General features: G+C 39.5%; 1 protein-coding gene across 1 annotated transcript in view; it reads right to left on the reverse strand.

Moving 5' to 3' along the window:
- Window positions 1-18,663, reverse strand: part of LOC137240469 (nitric oxide synthase-like) — a 91,241-nt gene that overhangs the window by 20,708 nt on the left and 51,870 nt on the right. The window contains exons 12-15 of the mRNA XM_067766782.1: window positions 16,429-16,487; window positions 11,217-11,294; window positions 7,651-8,947; window positions 5,559-5,683 (exon numbers count right to left, since the gene is read on the reverse strand). Coding sequence (XP_067622883.1) covers window positions 5,559-5,683; window positions 7,651-8,947; window positions 11,217-11,294; window positions 16,429-16,487 — 1,559 coding nt within the window. The remainder of the gene's footprint in view (window positions 1-5,558; window positions 5,684-7,650; window positions 8,948-11,216; window positions 11,295-16,428; window positions 16,488-18,663) is intronic.

Raw genomic sequence — 18,663 nt, forward strand, 5'->3', positions numbered from 1 at the left:
TTTTGGACAATGGGCGTGGCACCGCCCACTTTTAAAAGAAGGTAATGTATAACTTTTGCAAGCTGTAATTTGGCAGTCGTTGAAGATATCTTGATGAAATTTGGCAGGAACGTTACTCCTATTACTATATGTACGCTTAATAAAAATTAGCAAAATCGGAGAAGGACCACGCCCACTTTAAAAAAAAAAAATTTTTAAGTAAAATTTTAACAAAAAATTTTATATCTTTACAGTATATAAGTAAATTATGTCAACATTCAACTCCAGTAATGATGTGGTGCAACAAAATACAAAAATAAAAGAAAATTTCAAAATGGGCGTGGCTCCGCCCTTTTTCATTTAATTGGTCTAGGATACTTTTAACGCCATAAGTCGAACAAAAATTAACCAATCCTTTTGAAATTTGGTAGGGGCATAGATCTTATGACGTAAACTGTTTTCTGTGAAAATGGGCGGAATCGGTTGATGCCACGCCCAGTTTTTATACACAGTCGTCCGTCTGTCCTTCCGCATGGCCGTTAACACGATAACTTGAGCAAAAATCGACATATCTTTAATGAACTTTGTTCACGTGCTTACTTGAACTCACTTTATCTTGGTATAAAAAATGAACGAAATCCGACTATGACCATGCCCACTTTTTCGATATCGAAAATTACGAAAAACGAAAAATATACCATAATTCTATACCAAATACGAAAAAAGGGATGAAACATGGTAAGGTAATTGGATTGTTTTATTGACGCGAAATATAACTTTAGAAAAAACTTTATAAAATGGTTGTAACACCTACCATATTAAGAAGCATGAAAATAAAAAAGTTATGCAGGGCGAAATAAAAAACCCTTAAAACCTTGGCAGGTATTACATATATAAATAAATTAGCGGTATCCAACAGATGATGTTCTGGGTCACCCTGGTCCACATTTTGGTCGATATCTGGAAAACGCCTTCACATATACAACTACCACCACTCCCTTTTAAAATACTCATTAACACCTTTCTTTTGATACCCATATTGTACAAACAAATTCTAGGGTCACCCCTGGTCCACCTTTATGGCGATATCTCGAAAATGCGACCACCTATACAACAACCACCACTCCCTTTTAAAACCCTCATTAATACCTTTAATTTGATACCCATATCGTACAAACACATTCTAGAGTCACCCCTGGTCCACCTTTGTGGCGATATTTCGAAACGGCGTTCACCTATAGAACTAAGGCCACTCCCTTTTAAAATACTCATTAACACCTTTAATTTTATACACATATCGTACAAACAAATTCTAGGGTCACCCCTGGTCCACCTTTATGGCGATATCTCGAAACGGCTTCCACCTATGGAACTAAGGATTACTCCCTTTTAAAATACTCATTAACACCTTTCTTTTGATACCCATATTGTACAAACAAATTCTAGGGTCACCCCTGGTCCACCTTTATGGCGATATCTCGAAACGGCTCCACCTATGGAACTAAGGATTACTCCCTTTTAAAATACTCATTAACACCTTTCATTTGATACCCATATCGTACAAACGCATTCTAGAGTCACCCCTGGTCCACCTTTATGGCGATATCTCGAAAAGGCGACCACCTATACAACAACCACCACTCCCTTTTAAAACCCTCATTAATACCTTTAATTTGATACCCATATCGTACAAACACATTCTAGAGTTACCCCTGGTCCACTTTTATGGCGATATTTCGAAACTGCACCCACCTATAGAACTAAGGCCCACTCCCTTTTAAAATACTCATTAACACCATTCGTTTGATGCCCATATTGTACAAACAAATTCTAGGGTCACCCCTGGTCCACCTTTATGGCGATATCTCGAAAAGGCGACCACCTATACAACAACCACCACTCCTTTTTAAAACCCTCATTAATACCTTTAATTTGATACCCATATCGTACAAACGCATCCTAGAGTCACCCCTGGTCCACCTTTATGGCGATATCTCGAAAAGGCGACCACCTATACAACAATCACCACTCCCTTTTAAAACCCTCATTAATACCTTTAATTTGATACCCATATCGTACAAACACATTCTAGAGTTACCCCTGTCAGTCACGTGCCCGATACTGATGAATATTATTGTTGAAACACTTTTCCCGGCGCAAGATCGCTGGACTTATCCAAGCGAGGATCTAGAAAGTACGGAAATTCTGCAAATTACAGAGCAAGAGGTGCTGGACGCTGCAAAAAGAGTTGCTGAAAACAAATCCCCAGGACCCGACGAAGTACCAAACATAGCCCTTAAATCCGCGATTACAACTAGGGCCACATTATTTACTGATCTTTTTAATGCTTGTATGCAAGAAGGCGTGTTCCCTCGCCCGTGGAAACGACAAAGACTTGTCCTATTGCTGAAACGTGGTAAACAGCCGGACCAACCATCTTCATATAGGCCACTTTGTATGCTAGATTCCCTAGGGAAGAATTTCGAACGTATAATTAGTGAGCGCCTACAGCTGAGTCTAGAAAGACCAGGTGGCTTATCGAATAGTCAATATGGATTTCGCAAATCAAGATCCACCGTAGATGCAATACAAACAGTCGTCAATATAGCTAGAGAAGCTATCTCTGGAGGCCAAAATAAAAGGAAGGTCTGAGCACTGATTATGTTGGACATCAAGAATGCTTTTAACACTGCGAACTGGATGCAGATAATGGCAGCGCTGCAAAGCTTCGGCACTCCAGCTTACTTACGCAGAATTATAGGTAGCTATCTTAAAGACAGAGTACTTCTTTTTGACACGGATCAAGGAGCAAAAGAGTACAAAATCACAGGAGGCGTCCCACAGGGATCTGTTCTCGGTCCAATGCTTTGGAATGTAATGTATGACGGGGTGCTAAAGATTGATCTACCAGAAAACACGCAAATTGTGGGATATGCTGATGATATTGCAGTGGTGGTAGTGGCCAAGAAACTGGACCTGCTTCAAGCATTATGTAATGACGCCGTAGCAAGGATAAAGGAATGGCTGACCAATAAAGGACTGAAGTTGGCTAGCCAAAAGACGGAAGTGGTATTAGTAAGCTCCAAACGGTCGGCGAACGAGTTAGTCTTAACTGTCGGGGATCATCAAATCACCTCAAAGGATTCCTTAAAATACTTAGGAGTGCATATTGACTCTAAGTTAACTTTCAAAGAGCACTTTAGGGCGGTGGGGGAGAAAATTACCAAAGTTAATGGATCACTTATGCGAATAATGCCTAACATTGGTTGTCCGAGCGAAGCTTTACGTCAGCTATTGTCCACAGTAACCAGCTCAATAATACTATACGCAGCACCAGTGTGGTATGGACCTAAACAGACCCATCAAAAATATATATTAGCAGCGTACCGACTTGCTTATTTAAGAATAGCAAGTGCTTATCGGACGGTGTCCGACGACGCGATCCTGGTTCTAACCCGGAAAATCCCAGTGGACTTACTGGCAAGCGAAATGACCGATCTGTATAACACTAATATCGAGCGACCATCTGAAGAAGACAAGAAAAGAGCAAGGACACAAACAATAGCTAAGTGGCAAGAACGGTGGGAGGCCTCGAGTAAAGGCGTTGGAATTTCACACTAGTTTGGAACGTAGCTCAATGGAATGAGCGGAAGCACGGCGAACTGAACTACCATCTCACGCAGATAATGAGTGGACACGGCGGTTTCAAAGAGTATTTATGGAAGCGTAGGATAGAGGAAGATCCTCATTGCCCAATGTGTACCACAGAGTTAGAAAACGCAGAACACGTCATGTTCTACTGCCCCTGTTTCCACGAAGAAAGACTCACCTTGCATGGAGTCTTTGGGGAGGAACCTACCACGAGAAATTTAGTTTCACATATAAGCAACAGGAAAGAATGCTGGACTGCAGTGAGCAAAATGGCATTTATAGTAATGGCACGCCTGATGGATGCTGAGAGGGAGCGCAGAGAAATGCGCATGCGAAGCAGTGGCGATTAAATGGACACTCAGAGCAAATAGCGGGAACCTGGACGCAGGGAAAACAGTAGGCTCTTAAAAAATGAGAAATATGGAACGCCACCCTGAAGTAATGCGAAAGTGGTGCCGGGGTGGGCGACATTTCCAGAACGGGGCTGTTTTTTAGTCTACGGACACACGGTTGCTGCGACGGCAGCAATTATGGTGCATTAGGCATTTTTCAGCCTCCCCGCAAAAAAAAAAAAAAAAAAAAAAGAGTCACCCCTGGTCCATTTTTATGGCGATATTTCGAAACGGCATCCACCTATAGAACTAAGGCCCACCCCATTTACAAAATACTCATTAACACCATTCGTTTGATGCCCATATTGTACAAACAAATTCTAGGGTCACCCCTGGTCCACCTTTATGGCGATATCTCGAAACGGCGTCCACCTATGGAACTAAGGATTACTCCCTTTTAAAATACTCATTAACACCTTTCATTTGATACCCATATCGTACAGACGCATTATAGGGTCACCCCTGGTCCACCTTTATGGCGTTATCTCGAAAAGGCGACCACCTATACAACAACCACCACTCCCTTTTAAAACCCTCATTAATACCTTTAATTTGATACCCATATCGTACAAACACATTCTAGAGTCACCCCTGGTCCACTTTTATGGCGATATTTCGAAACGACATCCACCTATAGAACTAAGGCCCACTCCCTTTTAAAATACTCATTAACACCATACGTTTGATGCCCATATCGTACAAACGCATTCTAGAGTCACCCCTGGTCCACCTCTATGGCGATATCTCGAAAATGCGACCACCTATACAACGACCACCACTCCCTTTTAAAACCCTCATTAATACCTTTAATTTGATACCCATATCGTACAAACACATTCTAGAGTCACCCCTGGTCCACTTTTATGGCGATATTTCGAAACGGCATCCACCTATAGAACTAAGGCCCACTCCCTTTTAAAATACTCATTAACACCTTTCTTTTGATACCCATATTGTACATACAAATTCTAGGGTTACCCTGGTCCACCTTTATGGAGATATCTCGAAACGGCGTCCACCTATGGAACTAAGCATTACTCCCTTTTAAAATACTCATTAACACCTTTCATTTGATCCCATATCGTACAAACAAATTCTAGAGTCAACCCTGATCCAACTTTATGGCGATATCCCTAAATGGCGTCCACTTATAGAACTTTGGCCCACTCCCCCATAAAATACTATTTAATTCCTTTCATTTGATACACATTTCATACAAACACATTCCAGGGTTTCCCTCGGTTAATTTTCCTACATGGTTATTTTCCCTTATTTTGTCACCATAGCTCTCAACTGAGTATGTAATGTTCGGTTACACCCGAACTTAACCTTCCTTACTTGTTTATAGATAGCAACCACTTAAAGGTGACAAATTGCATTACATTCAACGTCGGCCTTGTCCCATAAAAACCATTAATCACAGTCACAGGGCTAACACCCACAAGACAGTACTTACTTGAGAAACATTCACACAGATGCACCTACTGTAAATGAGATTCGCAACATTCATTGTGACATTTTACGTCATTCACTCACCTGATTGTTTGATGAACATCCTCAGCCATTGTGACATCACCACAAACGTAAATGTGTCCTTTTTCTTCAACAATCAGTTTATAAAGAGCATCAAATTCATTTTCAATTTGATGTTGTACGTATGTCTGTAAACGCATGGAAAAAAGTAAAAGTTAAAAAAGTAAGGTAACAAGAAAGGTATCAGGTGCAAAGAAAATAAAATCGTTATTATTCAATATACATATATGTAGTTTTATAATAAGATAATCTTTATACCAAATCGCTCCCCTCGGCTGTGAAAGTTTTTACCAAAAGGGATTGGTTTCAAGCAAAATAAATTTCTATTAAATTAAATACATATGTTCCCAGCTAAGATTTTATTGTAAAAGCATGGCTACGGTGGGTAACGCAGACAGGACGGATTATTGGAAAACTTGCGTAGAGTGAACTTTTTGTCTTTAGGTGCAAGTTGTACCATAGTGGTAGGTACTTTAGTCAGTACTCTCTTATCGTTTACCTTAGTTGTTAGCTCCAGCTAAAAAAGTTTTCCTGGTGCGCTTAATGGGGCCTTTGAGGCGACAAAAGCGTTCACATAGGCGATACGAGTAGTTTAAGCAGTGGCAACTTAGACACCTGTTTTCCCTCACGAAATTTTTTTAAACATAACTGGAGTACCTTAAAGCAATGCCACTCTCTTAAAGGAGGTTGGTGTGCTTTTGAATGCATTTCCAACCTTTTTCGTGAGCGGTCACATTATTTGAGAAGGACCACCTTCAGCGAAGGCTATCTTTAAATTTATGAAGGGCAATAAATACATTTTCCAATTTTCTTTGTACTGATGTTGAAATTGGCAACTCTTAAATTGTATAAATTTTATATTTAAATCTTCACAGATGAATGCATGATAAAAACACATGCAAGGTATAGACATTTCTGACTGCACACATACATATTTATGTTTTTTCTCAAACAAAAACATATTTGAATATTTTACCTTGTTAATTTGGGATTTCATATTGTTTGGAGATGTTATTTGAGAAGAGAGAACGGGTATACCTTGTGCTTATCTCATGGATGAACCTATGGTAACGTGTGAAATGAGAACTAAGGATAAGACTAATTTTAAATCGATATTTTTTCTGTTTTCTTTGCTATCCTTTACCGTCTCTCTTTAACTTCGACCGTAAGCCGATCCGTTTGAGGAGAGGGAACCGCTGTGCTGTTAGGAACACAAACCTACACCGCTCACTAGTATGGGCATACTCGCTTAAGCTGGTGCAACATAGTCTCCAGATCGACACCTACGAAGTATAGTGCAATTCCTGTGGGCGGCGGTGTCAAGCGACGAAGCCATTAACCTTGGTAAGCCAGCGGGAGCGAATGCCCTACGGCATATGAGAGGAAGGGGGTGCGTTCGTGGAACAAGTGACTTTTAGTTATGCCTGAACGACGGGTGGGTGCAAGCTGGCTACTTGTTCCCCCGTCGCCCTGGTCAGGTGAGTATTGGCCAGCCGTTCGTACGATCACACGGCCCCCTCTCTACGGCTCTGGCCTCGGTCGTAGCCCGATTCGTGTGCACCAGGGCCCATCGATGTGCCTTTAAAGGGTACTTCACTCCGCCCACGGATCGCCTTTTATAGGTCACCGACCCGCCTATACCGCCGAAGACTACTCCTGTAGAAGCAATTAGCCGCTGCAAAGGTAAAACCCAGCATCGGCGATCGTCCCCTTACATATCCGTCCTGGTACACGTTCCGTAGCTCATTGCCGTCGCTCTCACACCGCGACCTATCAGGTGCCGCCACTGCTATCATACCACCATGCTGATCCCTCCGCTACTACGACGACCGAGGGGCACTGCACTCGATGAATCGACAGTAGACCTACTAATGGCTTGGGAGAAATCAAAAGGAAGCAGCGATGATCGTAAAACAAATGCTGTTAATACTTGAGGCCAGTTCAACGTTACCTATCCCGGGAAAGAACCCAGGAATTCGTTGTCACAGGCGAGCACGTTACTACCACTCAGCAGCGGCTGCCATTGACATTCATTCCATAATTTAAGAAATCAATTTTTTATTTAAATTCATGGTTTATATGCAAATAAACTCACCTTTGGTATTTCTGGCTCACGCGATAATGCTAGGAAAACGCGATCTAATATCTGCTCACGTACCAATGACCGCTTTTCTTCTGCATACAAATCCATTTCACGTGTACGACAGCCGAAGAAGAGCCACACTTTAGACCGTTGCATCTTCAACTCACGCCACACATCTAATTCTTGCCAAAATGAACGAAATGGTGCAATGCCTGTGCCAGGACCTATAAGCACCATTGGTTTTGATGAATCCTTTGGTAAATGGAAACCGGGTGCGCTGCGTACAAAGAAGTAAAGTGGCTCCTGTACTTGAATCGTGGCCAAATAATTTGAACAAACTCCGTAGCGGTCATTACCACGCTGATTTTTATATTTCACCAAAGCGACAGTTAAATGGATCTCATTGATCACCTTGCGTGGAGACGATGAGATTGAATAGAATCGGGATTGCAAAGGCGTCAGATTACTAAAGAACAGACCAGCAGGTGGCCTGCACGAACGAAATTGTTCCAAAACTGTGAGCAATGTTGGTAAATGCAATTGACGCCACTCATCATAGGCAGCACTATCCGTGCCTAATTTTTGCAAACGCTCAGCATCACAATTCTCATCACAAAAATCTGCTAACAAATTCAGTAGGTCCTGTTGTGGTGGTGTGCTAAGATCGAAGAAATGTGTCAATAGTGTACGTGGGGTTTCGGCAGGAATTTTATCATGTGGTTCCCAGCAATTGAATGTGCCATTAGGTGTTCTCTTCTTCTTCATAACTTGTATTTGGAAAACTTCATCGGCATCCTCAAAACCAGTTAAACGCTTCAGAACACCGTTCACCAACTCAGACGAGTTCTTCGGAAAGATACCAACATGATCACCTGGCTCATAATCTAAACCGGGAGCATAGATTTCCACCAAAATCGTAGATTTTTCAACATCAGCCAATTTGGTGAGATTACGTGGTGCAGTTTTCATTTTATATCTTTGCACCTTTTTGTTGTGATAATTTGAGAGGAGCTTGTCGATGGTGCCTGCACGTTGTGAGGGTACCATGCGCACTGTGCTTGCGGTGAGTTTGTCTTCGTGAAATGCATTCGATAAATCATCTGAACAATTTAAATCGAATATTTGGCAAGCAGATTTAAAAACTTTGGGTGCCCATTTGCGAAATTTTTGTTCTTGGCCGCACATTTCGTCACCACATTCAACTTGGAGTAAACGCTTTCCACCAAGCTCGCCTAGAGTTTTATCCAAATAGATACCGAAGGCGCAGAAATTTGGATAATTCGTAGAGCCGAGGGCAAAAACTGCAAAACTGTGAAAGAAAAAAGAAAACAATAAAAAAATTGGTTGATGTTATTCGTAGATGAATGGCATAGAGAAGACAATTGAGGTGAAGAACTGCAAACTGAACATGTTGTCTTCTAGTTCCGCAGAGTACTCTATACAGACCGATCATTTTCAAGGTTTTTTATTCTAGTGATTCTTCAGTGCTACAAAAACTGTACAGACTGTCGGAACAATATAATGCATAGAGGCCTTGGGTCTGCAGTGAACTGTGAGAGATGATACTGAGCTTCTGTTATGATTAGTCTCGGATAGGTCTACCACTGCTTCGTAATTTTTGGTCTCTGGTTGGCGTAGTACAGTCGTATGACGCTAGTACACCTAATTCGATTTTGTTTTCTGGCTGGTTTCTTGGAAATAATTAAAATGATTTTTACAGAGTGGCATAGAGCTCTGCGTTGGGCTCTCGTTACAGTGTTCATTGACAATGGTCATTGCCATCAATTGCTGTGCAAGCTGTCGTGGCTAATTCTTAGGCATTGACTTTCCACGACAGATTGCAGCACGTAGTATATCACTCAGATTTTAAGTTCCCGACGAAAGCTGACGATTTTTAAATCCCTTATTTTTCAACAAGCCTGCAACCGGTGTCCAGAGAGTATTTACATTATGGAGAGAACTCTTCTCTGCTCTCCTTAATGGAGCAAATGGAGACAGCGACATATCGCCCAGGAATGATCAATCCCGCAATCGATGAAGAAGGAATCCGTTTATGACGAAGTCCGAAAAGCGATTACCGAATTAAAAACCAAAAAAGCCGCGGGCGTTAATGGATTGCCAACGGAGCTATTCGAATACGGCGGCGAGGATTTGGTAGGACGCATGCATCAGCTTTTGCACAATATGACGGAACGAGTGCATTTCTGACGATTGAAATCTAAGTGTTTTATACAAGCCATCAAGAAGGGGGATCTGGTAAACTACGTCAATTATCGCGCAATCAGCCTTCTTAATATCGTATTTAAAGTCCTGTCAAGCATATTGTTCGAAAGATTGAAGCCCACCATAAATCGGCTGAACAGAACTTATCAATGCGGCTTCAGACCTGGTAAATCTACCATCGACCAGATTTTCACAACAGACAAACATCACCCCTTAGTCGATTTTAAAGCCGCCTTCGACAGCACGAAAAAGATTTGCCTATATGCCGCTATATTTGAGTTTGGTTTCCCTGTACAACTTATACGGCTGTTCAAAATGGCGTTGAGCAACAACTTCAGCTAAGTCAGCATTGGAAAGGACCTCTTCTAACCGTTCGAAATTAAACGAGGTTTGGGCAGGTTAATCCCCTATCGTCCGATTTCTATAATTTGATGCTGGATGGTAAACGTTTTAAATTCCCTTGGTGTGACCAACTGGTGTCAGTTAACCCATCAAGGAAGCGTCATAAAAGTTTTAACGGTTAAGCGCCAATTAAGTTAGTAAGCAAGTATAATATTGCGTCGTAAGCGGTTGACAGCCGTCGAAGCGATTTTGGTCGTTTCGTATCATTTTACGCCAGCTTTCCCGATTTCGAGATACCTGACGCCAATCGGGAGCATCAAGGTCAAGTCTTACCCCACCTGCTTCTCCCAACTCAGTGGATATCTTAATCTTCCTCTGCTTCCAAACTGTCATTTTGACTGAAATACTTTCTTGGCACAAGCGTCTTCGTCCACTCGCATAACATGACCTAACCAGTAAAGCCTTTGGGTCTTTATTTGCTGTACTATCTTCATATCTACATAAAGCTAATACAGCTCATTATTATACCTCCTTCGACACTCGCCGTCGATGTCGGCATAGCGGTTACGTCCATATATCTTCCGGAGAACTTTTATCTCGAACACTCCAAGAGCCATCTGATCTTCTCTGGACACCTCCATGAATCGGAGCCATGCAACAAGACATGTATGATGAGCGGCTTGAAGAGTGTGATTTTTGTTCTTCGAGAAAGAACTTTACTATTTAAGGGAAGTAGAAATCAGAGTTGGCATAAACACTAAACATGCCGCCAACTGGGTGCCACAAATTAAAAATAAGTACACCTAAAATAAAAGGAGAACCCCTGCCTGGATTACTGTTATTATTACTTTTTAAACATAATTGCACTGGGGTAAAAGGCACTGGGTATTAATGACATGAACTGGAACCCAAAAGCATATACAAATGCGACTCCTCTATAATATTAGGATTGTCAGTGGGAAAATGTTTCTACGTCAAAGTAGTTTTTTATTTGTTTGTGTTAAAGTACTTACTTCAACTTTCTCAACGGCTCTGACTTTTTCAGATCATCAATGTCCAATTGAAGTGACTTGTTTAAAACAGCATCCATCCTACAGAATAAATAAAAAACCACAATGAAATATAAGTAAATATATAGTCGCGAAAATATTTAAAGAGGTGGTATCACAATACGTCAAATACTACCTTAAAACTCAAAAATAATGAAAAATGGGAGTGTCGGACTTATTTTTCAAAGTCTTTATTTTTAGCATTTCTTTTTAGAAAGACTCTCTGAAAGTGAAAAAGCGTTGCAAAAGGGTGATCACTTTCATTTTTTGGTGACCCATGGTTTATAGTGAGAGCAAAGATGAATGGTTAGGTTAGGTTGATCTGGCCGGTCAATAAAGGCCTCACAAAGAATGAATGTGCCAAAGACTGTCTAGTGTTGCAAGATAGGTATTAGGTATCCAGACGCTACCCCCTCTAGTAGCAGGAAGCTTGATCTCCAGAGCCCAGGACGCAAACACAGAAGGTGCTCAAGCTTTCCTTCCTACAACAGTTTCTAGATCTGCTGTTTCTGACGAGACCTAACTTGTAGGCATGTGACGCCAGAAGACTGTGTCCAGTTAATACGTCCATTATGAGCCTTCTTTCTTTAGAGACATGATCAACTTAGTAAGTTTGATATCGTTGGATTTGCACATGCTCTTATAAATTTCGCAAACGCTATTCTACAAATGCCTTTCCTGCCTGATGGATCATATGCAACTCGACTCTCCTTTGTATTTCTCTCTAGCGGTTTGGGACGTCTACCATCGACAGTCGTGCAACCTTTGCAAACTTATCGGCCTTGTCCTTACCTTTCATCCCTTTAAAATGGGAAAACCAGTATAAATGTATTGTCCGGCCTGGTTGAAGTCTCTCTAATGGTTCTTTCCATTGCATGACACTTCCTGATGAAGTACTGTTTGATATTATCTCCATGATCATCACCTGAATATCAATATATTAATTGACGCGACTGCAGCTTAAGCACGTTTCCTCCTGAACTTTCTTCACATCTGCAATTTCTGATTGAAAAACACTGACATCTAGGATCTACTTGTTTCTTTATCGAGCAGTAAACAATAGACCAGACTTCTTTAGTTAAAATGGAACCTCCGGTGTCCACGAAAAAATCTTATAATTTTTTTATTTTGTGCACCCTTGTTTGCTTTAGGGAAGATCCAAATTTTTTGATTCTTTAGAATACCCAGTTCCATGCATCACTAAACTCATACATGCACATATTTGCTTACAAGTGTATTACAAGTTCGTACTATGAACACGGGCTGTAGTTGCCTGCCTGATTTTTTTATATTTATTATCCATGGCACGCTTCGAGTACTTGCTGACAGCAATAACCAGCCAAATTATCATTGTGTGGGCAGCTCGGTAGCCAACAATAACCACTTATCATTGGATATGCTGGCGGTCAGCATAGTCAGGATGCGTATAAATATCCTTTTGTTGGTAGATTTCTGTGTAAAAGGAGGCAGATAAAGTTACACATACACAACACAGTAGTACAATAACCCATCTAGAATAAGAACCAGCCAAAGCACCCAAAAAATTGGAAACAACACGAAAATGAATTGTCGAATTGAAGTACAAAATTACGCAGCGCATGACATACGCGCCTGTTTACTATTTAAAAACGAAATATATTGCGAATACCGCCCTAACAAACAGCAGCGTCGCGATCACTGAGCTAGTCCTTTGTAACGCATCCTTGCGTTGCGCTGTTGCTTTGATACCGAATGTGGTGCAACTGGCGCTCATGCACTGATTAGCAAGAATGTGGTACAATCGCGCAAGTGACGCCAGTATAGATTGTTTTTGGCAAGTGCTTTGGCCTATATTTAATAAACCTCTAATTTTTGAAATTGGAAATGTCTTGCAAAATAACTTACACAAATAGTAGGCCCATGAAATAAATAAAAAAAAGTAGTTCCTCCTTGTCGACTTGGCCGCCATTGCCGCCATTTGACACAAACTTTATTTTTGATGTTCCTTTTGGAACTGTGGCAAGGTATTTAATCCAATACCGATGCAAGAACATTCCAGAACTTAATCTGCCGAAAAATATGAATCCTATTAGTTGCTTTGGGTTCAACATAACCGTTGATCCAAACTTGACCCCAAGACGAACGATGCAACGAAGCAGCTCCTCAGTTCCTGATTGTGGTACTAATAGAATGAACATATTCTTATTGGCAGGAGTCTATCGAAACTTGTGACTTTTTGATTCAGCTTGTTCAATGGAGGTTAGTTGATTAGGCTGAACAATATTAGCACTTTAAATGCAGTTAAAGGGAGTTTTTCTAAACTTCCGAAGGCAAGGTCTGAATCACATGTGTAGTGAAGTCAGAAGATGCGACAAAACTGTTGCAGCGTTAGTAGTCAAGAGTAGTATACCGACTTCAGGCCCCAACATAGATCTATATTGTGTTCCTGTTCATAAAGGGATAGAAGGTAACAATGAGGCCGATGGGTTGGCAAAAGAGAGTACTGCACTCTATGAATCGGCAGTAGACTTCCCGATTCGCGTGAGAGAAATAAAAACGAAACAGGAGTTGCATATGATCCATCAATTAAGGAGGCGGGCCCGCAAAATTTCTAAGATAATATTCAAATCTATCAGACTTACAAAGATTCTCATATATCTTTATCAAGTACAGTGAAGACTAAGAGCTTATGATGGGCATACTAAATATAGTCCAGATACTAAGGTTGGCAGAGGTTCCTATTCCCGAGAGAGCTATCAAGCTAGGTTCTAGAAAAATACTAGTATTTGTTAATAGGACGATGTTATTATATATGTAACATAAGTCCTGAGATTGAATTCTTGTTTTGTAAAAAGATTCAAACAAAAATGTATTCAAATGTATGGACTTTTTTCACTTCAACGTTTCGTAGAACAAGAGTTCCCCTTCTAGTACATAAGCAGTTGAGGATTTTCCGGTTGGTCGTTAATATCAATTACGCCGAAGTAGAGTTATCTTATGCTTACACCGTTAAAAGCGCTGAAATCACGGTATCAGCTCAATATTATTTCAAGCCATTACCCAGTACTCAATGGTGAAGAGTCGAATAGCTGTTTGCACTTACTGTTATATCTACGCATGCATATGTATGTATATGAATGCTTGTAAGCACACGTGTAAGGGGATTTGTTGAAATTATATGCATACACTCATACATATAGATATATATTAGGGCGGGTCAAATTCTATGGGGAAAAAAATTCAGGTGCACATCCAGTTTCTGAATCTATGTGTCATTCTGAGTATATTGTCCAAAGGTCTGGAATGAATTTCGAGCCTCCCTAATTTTGTTAGAAAATATTTTATTTTTTTTTTTGGAATTTTTATTATTATTTTTGTTAGAAAATATTTTGGGCTATTTTAAAATTAAATTTGCAATATGGAAAAGTAAAATATTCGTTATTTTTTTTAAATAGCCCAAAATATTTGCTGACAAAAATAATAATAAAAATTTCTAAAAAAAAAATATTTTCTAACAAAATTAGGGAGGCTAGAAATTCATTTCAGTCCTATGGTCCCATGTGCAATATTACTCAGTATAAGCCATAGATTCAGAAACTGGATGTGCCTTTTCAGCAACAAATTTGACCCACGCTAATATATGTATATACATATAAAAACGTACATTCTGCTTTTTTGGCTTTAAATAAATAATTCAGTTGGTAAGTTGGCCAGACAGTACATACAATTGAACAAATGTTTTTTCGTTTTTCAGTTTCATAGCCTGAAGTGAAATTGATCAAATTAAGTGTGAGTTGAGTGTTAAGGTGATACCAATACAGTGATACTCAAAGTTAAGAAAAAAATTCAAACCAATTTGCTCTAGCAAGGGCATGCAGATGCTTTTAAAAATCATAAAAGAAATGGACGGAAACACTGAAGGCATTCAAGTGCTTACAAGAGTTGATGAAAGTCGATATCGCGTGAGCGATTTGAGGGCATTTGAAGCTCAAATTTGATTCAATGGAAAAGTTTTTTACACACATGTGAATGGATAGCGAAAATTGTTTCCGATTGTGTTTGATAAAATATTGTATGTTTTTTGAGAGACAAGTTTTTATTGGATCGATGTTTACAAATTTGAACGAAACAATTACCAAATTTAAATGTGATCTTATAAGAATAAATAATTGATAGAAATTTGGCTGCATATATTTAAATATGAATTGATATTGTTCAGGAGTTTTTTGTCGAATATTTATGTATGTACGTATGTATATATTGAGATTCGTTCATTCTCGTTGGAATAACAACGTTCTCTGATGGGACCAGAAATACAGATTTCCATCCAGCTTTGCAAGATCTTGGCCTCACAAATGGCTTTGTAGGGTTATATATATTTTTTTCGAAATATTTCCTCATTCAGTATGAATCTTTTTCCACACTTCCCAAAATATGCTATCAAGTCATATTATCGACTGTTATTCTCACAATACAAAAATATTATCTTCCTTGACACTTTTCATCTCACCGCCCTAATAACTTCCATATCGAATTTGTATTGGCTGCATCGTTTATATAAATAAATATAGCTTAGCTGGAACGGTTCTTCTCGAAAGCGGATAAGAATTCGAAAATACGGAAAAATGGTGGCAGGAATACTAAAAAGCTCTCTACTTGCTCCCTCCTCCGTAATTGATCACTCAGTAGTTTTTTGCCCGTGATACATTTTGGCAATTCGTAAGGTCCCCTACTTGTCATATGTGCTATATGTCTATTTCCTGATTCATTTTTCAAAATGTGAAAGCTCATATAGATATTTAAGCAAGTCACTTGATCTCTTATTGCGTTATGTACTATTTTCTTGAATACGACTCTTGTGAAAGCGGCATTGTGTTGAATGTCGTATTTAAATACATCAGTAGGAACCGCCAGTTGTAAAAAGCGATAAACACAAACTTTGCGGAAAATCACTTAAATTTTTCTTTATCCTGGCAGCCGTTTTCCTTTACATTAGGATTTGTAGGTGGGTGTAGTAAAATTGAAAACTATTCTAAATACTTTTCTGAAAAGGTAAAAAACAGAACCAAGGGTTCTTTTCATTTCTGCTCTTAAAACTTGTAACCACATACCAGTGGTGTAATGCTGTTAAGACAATTCATAAGTTATTAAACAAAAACAATTTTCTAAGTTCAAGTAACACATAATAAATATTTACCTTTTTTCATCAGAAATGTCCGCGCCCTCACGTAAGGCATACAAATCTTGAGATAAAAGCTGCAACCGCACATCCAAAGGGCATAAATACAGAAGGTATTGCACAGTTACAGATGATAGACAAATAACAATGATGAGAAATCATCATCAGTGGCATCAACAAAAGTGCAGAATTGAGTGCAAAAAATTAAAGGGAGAAAAGTAAGAAAAAGTTATGTCATTAGTCGGAAGCAACTGGGGAACATTAGCAGCTCATTAGTGTCGTAGTGTTAATGCAAGCAAATTGAGGTTGCGTATACGCACCGGACGTACACATACAGTATGGCTTTTTATACTCAGCTGTACTTGTACACAGGTTATTAAAACTTTGATTGGATAACGGTTGGTTGTACAGGTATAATGGAATCGAGATAGATATAGACTTCCATATCTGAAAATCATCAGTATCGAAAAAAAATTGGATTGAACCATGTCCGCCCGTCCGCCCGTCCGTTTGTAAAACCTGATTATTCAGTAAATAATACACACAGAATGTTGACGTTTGACGTGTGGACTGATATTGAGACTCTTGAAAAAAAAATTTGAAAAAAAAAAAATTAAATGGGCGAGGCACCGCCCACTTCTGATAAAATCAATTTTACAAATATTATTAATCATAAATCAAAAATAGTAAAACCTATCGTAACAAAATTCGGCAGAGAGGTTGCCTTCACTATAAGGAATGCTTTGAAGAAAAATTAACGAAATCAGGACAACGCCCACTTTTATATAAAAGATTTTTAAAGGGTCGTTTACGAATAAAATAAGCTATATCTTTGCAATGGTATTTCATTTCCCAAGTAGATTCATAACAATAAAGAGGAAACACGTCAAATTAAAAAAATGGGCATGGCACCGCCCCTTTTAGGACTAAGCAATTTTCTATGCTTCGGGAGCCATAACTCGACGAAAAATTAGTTCAAAATAGAAGCATATATATTGTAACGAATGTTAGCAGCACTGAGCGATGCTATCGTCTCTAAGCGATGCTAACCAGTGACGTGAATGCACATCAACAATTCATCATTATGTATCTACATAAACGAATAAATAATTGCGTCTACACATATGTACGTATACGAACATCTGAGCGGCAATGCACAAATACATGCATATATCTTATCTGAGTTGTCACAAGAGAGAGCAATAATTTGTGCACGTAGTTGTGGCTGGCGATTTTGTAGCCGAAACAACTAGTAACTTCTGGAAATCGAAGAGCCTAGAAGTATGCATCGTAAACTATAAAAGCAGTGCAGGCGAGTAAGAAGTAATTCAGTTTGATTTGAATTGTCAAGCAGTTACGAGTAAGACGATATCTAGCGAGCAATAGCACTATTATTTTTGAAAGTCAGTTTCCTTTAAGATATGAGTTTGGTTATTAAGCTATTCGTTGCACAGTTTGAGTGTTATTGTGAAGTATTTTAATAAAGGCAATTTTTCCGTTATTCAATATTGGAGTTATTTATTCAACAGTTTAGCGATACGATCCTAGCAAAAGGGCAAATAAGAGGATTTGCAAATAAAAATTCGTAACAATTGGTGTCAGAAGAGGAATTGTTGAATAAATTCTAGAGGACAACAAGGACATGGCAAAGTTAAGTGAATTGAAGATCCCGCAACTGAAGAAGGAGTTGGAGAGCCGTGGATTGAATACAAGCGGCGTTAAACTCGAACTTCAGGCACGGCTACGAGAAGCAATGGAAGCAGAAGGAATTGATGTGGAAGAGCATGTCTTTCATCTTGATGGCGAGGAGACAACAAAAATTGAAGAGAAGAACGAAACATCGCAGACGGTTACCAGTACAGACTTGAACATGATTTTAGCTGCAATATCTGCTCAAACATCGACAGTGTCATCTCAACTGGCAGAACAGAAGACATATATGGCATCACAACTAGAATCGCAGGAGACACGCATTACATCAAAAATGGAGACACAACTGAAAGCACAAGAGGCACGCATAACAGTACAACTCGAAGCACAAGAGGCGCGTATATCATCAAAACTCGAAGCACGTATGGACGAGAAAATAACGCAGTTTGAGGAAAAAATCGAAGCCGAGGTGGATGCTTTGAGAGGTCGTATACAAGAGTTGCAATTAAACCGCCCAGCTGTTTCAGCAAGCAATACAAAGGTAAAAACACCATCCTTTGACGGTTCTGTTCCTTTCCAGGTCTTTAAGCTACAGTTTGAGAA

This window comes from Eurosta solidaginis, chromosome 2 (genome assembly GCF_040869045.1).
Source record: "Eurosta solidaginis isolate ZX-2024a chromosome 2, ASM4086904v1, whole genome shotgun sequence".
In the NCBI taxonomy this organism is placed as follows: domain Eukaryota; kingdom Metazoa; phylum Arthropoda; class Insecta; order Diptera; family Tephritidae; genus Eurosta; species Eurosta solidaginis.